The sequence below is a fragment of the Aphis gossypii genome, unplaced genomic scaffold (assembly GCF_020184175.1).
Source record: "Aphis gossypii isolate Hap1 unplaced genomic scaffold, ASM2018417v2 Contig01068, whole genome shotgun sequence".
NCBI classification, from domain to species: Eukaryota; Metazoa; Arthropoda; class Insecta; order Hemiptera; family Aphididae; genus Aphis; species Aphis gossypii.
Window position 1 is genome coordinate 15666 of NW_026083439.1, and position 8349 is coordinate 24014.

Here is an 8349-nt window from a genome sequence, read left to right on the forward strand (position 1 = left end):
TCCGTTCTCCAGAAAAATTTGAATATCACACTGTTTAAGCCGTTCTAATTTAACATACAATCGAATGCAAATCCTGGAGTGGTCATAAAATGTGAAGCATCGAGTTTAAGTGGTTGTAAACAAAGATCTCTAAAATTTTCAAAAACATCAGAAAGTAAACACACATCTGTTGCTAAGTATAAGTCACTATATTCTCCTAATGTTTTTATATTAAATTTTTTCCAAACCTTATGAGCATGCGCATAATCTTCATCACTAATACCTTCATCTTTTAATGAATTATAAAAAAACTGTTTTGGTGGTAAACAAGTTTCATTTAATTTATTAGGATGGTCAATATATTCATAAGGAAACACACCTTTTCGTGTAACTAAATTTAATGTCGACAAAGAAAATATTTTTAATGTTTCTCTAAATCTAGTTTTGTCTTCAGATAAATTATCAGCTAGTGAACTAAGAGACTCTGACATAAAACGAAATGTATCAATAAATTTTATATTGAATTTATCTTGAATAGTTTTACTAAATGATATATATTTTTCTGATGATTTAGGTATTACATGAATATCATTTTCATTACAACCAAGTCCACGAACAATAAAATGACTGTCATAGACTAAGTTATGAAAGTATATTGGAATAAATGAAACATTAGTTAATTCAAAATTACAATTTAAACAAACAGCTGATCTAAAACGTCCTGTAAAATGATTATGATCTCTTACTTTAAATAAATTATCGTTTTTAAATGATTTGAAGCAGCATTCACATAATCTAGCATTTTGAAATTTATGCTCTTCATCAACAGTTAATTTGTCCGTGTGTATAGTTATCTTATAAAGATTACACACTTTTGAACCTATATCTATCATTGTTTTTATGAAATGTTTTGCTGCATTACGATTTCTATAAACATGAAGTTTTGTTGGAATTTTATATTTTTTTATTAAATATTTAGGTATAATGTCATAATCTATTTTTACGTAAAATGCATAACTCATAGGTTTATGTTTATGAGTTATCAATGTCTTAGTTTTAATGTCTTGGTTGTTTATTATAGGTTTTAAATAACATTCGAAATCAGAATAAATTACTATAGGTATTCGTTGAGATCTTTTAAAATTTTTAAAATAAATAGTATCGTCATCACCGTTATCAAACATTACAGGCAGGGTTGGACTGGCCCACCGGGCTACCGGGCGAAGCCCGGTGGGCCGCACAGTGGTCGGAAATACAAATTTAGGCGGACAAAATTATTTTATTAACAATATGTGTTCCTAATGTTATTGAATTTTAATTTTAATTATTGTAAAATTTCAAATATGATGAAAACGCACAAAAATTAAAAAAATGTATTTTTATTTTTATAAAAACCATACAGAGTTATAATTTTAATTTTCTGAATATTCTACAATATTTCATTCGGAATCATCGTCTTTGTCACTGTCACTGTCAGAGTCACTATTTTTATCTCCCTCAACAATTAGTAATGCCCTAATATCTTCATCGAATGATTTTAAGTTCATTTTCGATGTTTTTTTTAAACTTGAAATGTAGGGATCTGATGATACAAGTAGCATATGGCCTAAATCTTCATTTTGTAAGGTTCTGTTTATTTGCCTAGTACTATTTTGTCTGATGTTCCTGAAATCTTTATTTCGGGCCTCTTGAGCCTCTTCCGATAACTGGCCTGTAAAATAAACATGTTTGTTGTTATTTAACTATATTATATTATAATATTATTATAACCATATTAAATTTTAAATATTATGAAAACTTACCTATGGGTAATAAGGCAGAACGTATAACATCCGTACCATGAATTAAAATTTTGTGAACCGAAGCAGGCATATAATACCACGGGTACAGTGAAACATAAAGTTCCGCAGTCTCTAAAGTATAGGCCTCAAACTTTTCTAAATTTATCTCATAACCACTGGACATTGTCTTTAAAATCACTCCAAATCGTTTTATGAGTTGTAAATCTACATTTGTTATAGCGGATGTTAGTTCAGCATTTTTGAAAAATCTACGAGCAGTATTTCCATCATTAGTTGTTCCTTTGCCTATATAATAAAAACACAATTTTATTTAAATTTGTTTAAATTTATTGATTAAATGTATAACCTAAAATAAATACCTTGCAAGACTACATCTATAAGTAGACCTGTTTCAGTTCGAAATCGATCTTGAATGTATTTTTTTCTTTTTTCAAAAATAACTTTATCATCAGATGTCCGAACCTGTATCAACAAATAAGAAAGTTGGAAGTTATTGAACATATTTTTTATAAATTATAGTAAAAAGTCATTACTCATTGTACTAACCTGCCATTTTTTGAACTCCAATCTATATGAAATGTGTATTAAGCATTCAAAAAATCGTATGTACGCATGAAGCGTTGAGAGTCCAAATTTGAAATGCTCAGGCTGTACATTTAAATTTTTCGCCCTGGTTATATCATTCATGTCTTTTGGAGAACACTTACAAATATAGCACTTTTGGCTTGATGAACCAGTCATTGTATTGCAAACCTAAAATTAAGTTTAAAAATAAATTTTTCATTTTGGTAATATTACCATCTTTATTCATTGACTTATTTGAAATTTAAAATATTATATTTAATAATTGTGATACAACTTTGTGAAACTTACTTTTCCGTCTACCATAGTGAACATTAATGTGCTTTTAACACGAATTTCAATATTATTTTTAAAAACTAAAGTTGGAATCAATGACTTAATTTCTTCTTCGACAGCATTTACCTCTTCTAATGTCGACTCAATAGTTTCCTTTTTATATTCAAATTTTATTGGACGACAGTAACGAGTTGAAGATGGACGAGGATTTTTCCATAACAATATCGTTTTAGGATTGTTAATCTTTGTACACCTTAGCTGTAATGGCACTAGTGAAAACATAAAAATATCGGAATCATTGAAATTACTAGACGTAATTTGCTTGTAACGAGCTTGACTACTGCTTCCATCACATCCCCATTTACATAATATTTCAAAGTTGTTCATCGTTAAATCTACAGGTGGTATATCAGAAATTAAAAATAATCTTGTTATTGTATGATCAAGGAGGTGTTGTAATTCAATTTTAAAATAAGATTCTGTAACATGAATATTTTCCGGATAGCATTTTTTTTTTGCTGTTAAAACATTATCATAACTCGGGTATATATTTGCTCTACGTTCCTTAGCAGATTTCCGAATATTTATATATTGTTGTTTTGTGAGTTTGTTTTCAATGAAAAATGCCAATGCTTCGTCAAAAGAATATGGCATGATGGCATTATCAATTGATAGTGAAGCCATGTATGATTTTTTAATTTTTGATGCTCGAGTTGGAGAGGACAGTGATTCGTTGACTATACTACAAGCTGCTCTTTTTCCTGACATGTGTAATTTGTTTTTGGCGGCAAATAATATTTCTGGAGAAGTATACGATTTCGTGAGTTGTTGAATTTTACGTCTTTTATTTCGATCAGAACAATCAGGAAACAATTTTTGAGGTCTGCCGACATTTAATGATGATGGTGGTGATCGAGGAGGTAATACAAATAGTTTTTTTAGCCAATCAACATTTGATTCCTTAAATCGAATTATATTTCGTGAACTTTTTATCCAAAGTTTGCTTAAAACGGCTGTGAAATTAGAAATTGTTGATTTAATTTTGTTTTCGTATTCTTCTTCCCAATTGTCAGCATTATATTTTTGTTTAATATATTGTAGTAAATATCGGTTAGATACCACACTTCTTGGATTCAAAGGCCCCTTTGTTCTTAAGAATACAAACAAATCATTGTATACGATTTTTTTATTTTCATCAATAACTGAAATGTGAAAATAATAATTGCTAAACAAACAAAATTTAAAGGAAAATAACAGATATGCTAATCACAGACGCAACTCGACGCAGTTAAAAATTATGTCATTGAAAAGCTAAAGAGTTTTTGAATAATACCTATATATTTTTATATGATCATTTTAGATCTCTTCTTATATAATATCTATCAAAATGTAAAACCACTACTAAAAAAAATGTTTAATAGTGATGCAATACATATACACCATGTATTTATTAGAATAATATGTATGAATTGAAATTAAACTTACCATTTGTATTGATGTCCATTTTAAAATAATAATTAAACTTTTATAATATTGAACAAATACTCTGAACACAATCGACGAAGAAATGAAGTAAAATTCTTAATCAACCGTAAATATTGTACATTTGGTCTCTAATCGTTTTACAGTTATCGCGTTTTTAAGTGGTTATTGTCGTTATAATAACCTAGAGTTTATTAAATTGTGTTATATTTATTATACTGATATAATATTAAGTGCTAAATAATCTCATTTTTATCTTTTTTTTTTTCCATTTTGTCCGCCTAAATTTGTATTTCCGACCACTGTGGGCCGGTGTTATAAATTGGTAATAGGGCCGAATTCATAAATGGATCATTAATATCTACATTTTTTTTGAGAAATTTTAAAAATATTGTAAAAGAACAACAATTCTTAAATTATTTCAATTATAAAAAAAAACAGATTTAATAATTAAACTTTCCTAATAATAAAAATAGATGACATATTATTTATCTCACATATTATGTAATAATTTTGATGATAATCGTGATGGTTTATTTTTAAATTTGTTATCGAATATAAAAAAATACATGCTGTATGTTGCGTCGAGTCAACTATTGTATTATGACGTTATGGCTATGGAAATAATTATTGTACCCATTGTACGATTCCGATTTTAGATTTCTGATAAGCGATTTCTTCGTTTCGACGTGGAATTATTCGGTCTGTTTTTAGTATTTACAATTTATTTTATTCATTTATTGGCCACGGTGTTGTGCGGACCTGCGGACTTTCCAAGTGAGCATATTACTGCATGTAAGTATCAAATCTGTTTTGTATTGTTTTCAGTGCCAGCTCGTTGTAGTAACCAGTGATAGTTACTGCACGCTTCTTTTACGACGAATGCACGTTCCGTCGTAGGTTGGAGAGTTGAGGTATATATAAGTTAACAATAAATTAATAAGACAATTGATACGTTTATTAACTTGTTAAAACAATAATGAAAAGGCTTTCGTTAGCGTAAGCACAAGTACTTAGCTACCGGAGAGCAAGTGACAACACTAACTTGGTCTAACTGACTCTTAACTAACTCTGATTAAATCTATGATGAGGACTCATATTTATATGGAACATGCCGTGATGGAGAATCGGATGATCTACGTCTATGAAGTGGCGTGATGTGTCTAATCCAATCAGGAAACGGCATTAGTCCCAGACAGCAAAAAAACATTGTCATAAGATTGAATAAATATTAATTATACAATCAAGAGATTGTATTAATATTGAATGTGGATTGTATGTGGATTTTTTAATGTCCATACAATATCCCATCAATTTTATTTGGCCGGGCAAAAACATTGAACTAATGTTGCGTTTTCAATGTTGTGTTTTAAATCATAATGCAATATTTAAAATCAATATTAAACAATATTGTACTTACATTCTATAATATTAATCAAATATTCCATAATAAATACTTTTTCAATACTACTGCAATATTATAGACAATTATTAAATACATAATGTGTTAGGAATATTTAAGCAATATTTAAACTATAATAATGACAATTATTGAAATTATTATATTCACTCAATATTCAACTATATTGATTTTTCAATAGGTAGTTCTAAAATTATATTTTGTTGTTGATTGTATATTATATGATAATATGTTGGATAAATATAATTAATATTTTTGGGAATTAATACACAAGATTCACAAAAAAAAATGATTGTGTATTGCTTTCAACATCATTACATTTTATAAGTTAAGAATACTATTGAGTAAAACAAAATCAAAATCCATTTATAGATAATTAAAAAATTATACATTAATACCTTTTTGTACAATACATTATTTTTAAATAATATATGAACTTATATAAAATAATAAATATTAAAACGTTATATTTTCAAGTTGATAACTGCCACCTGCATTTTGATTTTCAACTTCAATTTGGTTTTTTTTATTTCTTTTTAATACAAATGGCCGTTGAGCCAAGTATTTTTGTATGACATCCTCAATTTCTTTTTCTTGAACATTGCAAAATTTTTTGTCATTTCTTATAGCTTCTAAAAAGTAATATAAATGTATTATAATTAAAGTAAATTATATTTAATATTTATTAATCTCCAACAATTAAAGTTCAAAATATATTTAAATTTAATAACCAAAATCTATACATTTTAGTACTCATAATTAATATCATAAATAAATTATATAATGATATAATTAAAAAATATATACCTATAGGTAAAGAACAATAATTTACACAAAAAGAAAAAAATTTAAATGCTTTTGAATATATTATCATAGCTTACCAAAAATAACATTGCAAATATTTAATGAAGAAAATGATTTTTTATTTCTTATTCCATGATAAGAATAAGAACACAACAAATCATCACTGAATAATTTTTCAAAAATTCGTTTAATTGATCTTTTTATATCATTTCCCATTAATCTTGTAAGCTCTAAAACCTAATTTAATTGATTTTAAGACATTAAAATAATTATTATATTATACATATATCAATAGTCACACATATTTAATTCAACTTACAAACATAGTACGAAATTCAGATAACTCAGAGCTTATCAATTTCATATCTATTCTTGTAGCTCATCATCATCACAAATCGTTTTCATATTGACCGTCCAATTAAACATTGAACTTCTCTATGGTTTTGTAAACCTCTGCTCCATTTAATCTGTCCATTTTTTTTCAATATTTTCTACAATCAAACAGTGATCTATATCATAACGTAGTCCAGCTATCTGTTTCCCAGGCCATCAACTTAACCACTGAAAAATATTTTTAATTTACCAAGTTATTGTAGTTTTTATAATTTATTCAAAACAAATATATAATATTATTAATATTAATAATAATATATTACCTAATGATTCCATTATAGTCATTAATTGATGACTGTCAGTCTGCAAAGGTTGGAAAGCCTCTATTTCTGTAAAAATAAAAAGAATACAAACATATTCTAATAAATTTAGAAGAAAACTCTATATATTTTAAACAATATAATGAAACCATTTTATATACATAATTTAATATGCTATATATTACAACTTTGGTGGTATTGCTATACAGAGGATGGATAAATGTTTTCTATCAAAAATAAAATTTATAAGAACTGAATTTAAAAAGGAATAAAACAGAATTATTTATAAAATATAAATTTACTAAAAATATGTTTAATTTAGTAAAAAATATAACTTATAAAATGGAATTTGGAAAATATTTTATGAGTATAGTATTAAAATAAGAATTATAAAAAATATATCAAGGCTGACTTTAAAATTCAGCATATACTATTATAATATAATTAATAATTAAAATATTATGTAGTACCTTCATTGTTCGTTTTATTTTGGTTTATATTTATATTGGTGTCAACATTTCCTATCTCAAAACCAATACTAGAATTAGATGGTGATAATATAGGTTTCTTCAACGGTTCAGCATATGAGATGTCCTTATCTGAATCATCTAATAGTTAAAAAATATTTTAGTTAAATAATTAAAGAATTATATTATATATTATAATAAACTATCATACACACCAAATTCTGAAGAGCTTGAACTGGATTGAGAGTGATATTGTGGAACAACAATTTGATTTTCACTTTTTCATTTTTAGATTCTGAACGAAGTGATACATTTGTAATGACATTGTCAATGGTTGTTCCGTGATCTGTAGTAATACCGTCAAACAATATTTTGTAATTGAAATGTTTTAATATTTGAACTAGTGTTTTGGAGGTTTGTTGAAGTTTATATTGAAATCACCAATAAAGATAACATTGTTTTTGGCGGAAAGCTACCGTTTCAATGAAATCACAAAGCTTCTGTAAAGGAAAATTTGGGATGAATAAATCCCAATATAGGTAATATTTCAATGATAACTTCAATTGCTTCTAAGTGTGGGTTTTTCTTTGATCTTGAAGCAATGTTGTGCTGCAGGTTATTTCTTTATGATTAATGGATTCTCCAACAAAACAAATTGAACCACTTTTACCATTTGCATGTATACTGTCTATTCTACAGCATTCAGTATGGTTCTTAATGGTGTATGTGTCAGTTGATTTTGAACCAGTTTCTTGGAAGAACATTATTTTAGATTGTAAAAGAACGATATCCGCATTAATATGAGCTTCATATTTTTTTAAAGACCTTATATTGTGTGACATGCAGGAGAGTGGCATGTTGTGTGTCATAATTCTAGAAAAGCA

At 26.9% G+C, this 8349-nt stretch overlaps 1 protein-coding gene and 1 long non-coding RNA gene across 2 annotated transcripts; both read right to left on the minus strand.

The window, feature by feature from the left end:
- Nucleotides 1–5997: 5997 nt before the first annotated feature.
- On the minus strand, nucleotides 5998–6576 carry LOC114132231 (uncharacterized). Its single transcript, XM_050210643.1, has 2 exons — nucleotides 6423–6576; nucleotides 5998–6173 (listed from the first exon to the last, which is right to left on the minus strand). Exons 1-2 carry the CDS (start codon nucleotides 6559–6561, stop codon nucleotides 5998–6000), a joined length of 315 nt encoding a protein of 104 aa, XP_050066600.1. The 5' UTR covers nucleotides 6562–6576.
- Nucleotides 6577–7001: 425 nt separating this feature from the next.
- LOC126548853 (uncharacterized) lies at nucleotides 7002–7740 on the minus strand. Its single transcript, XR_007606939.1, has 3 exons — nucleotides 7681–7740; nucleotides 7469–7606; nucleotides 7002–7067 (listed from the first exon to the last, which is right to left on the minus strand). It is a non-coding gene; the product is annotated as an uncharacterized LOC126548853 (long non-coding RNA).
- Between the last annotated feature and the right edge of the window lie 609 nt (nucleotides 7741–8349).

Bases quoted from the DNA above. Each gene is read 5' to 3' on its own strand.
- LOC114132231 (XM_050210643.1), bottom strand. From the start codon at position 6,561: ATGGGAAATGATATAAAAAGATCAATTAAACGAATTTTTGAAAAATTA. The intron at 6,174-6,422 runs GTAAGCTATGAT...ATTACTTTTTAG, and splicing joins TATTTGCAATGTTATTTTTG to AAGCTATAAGAAATGACAAA.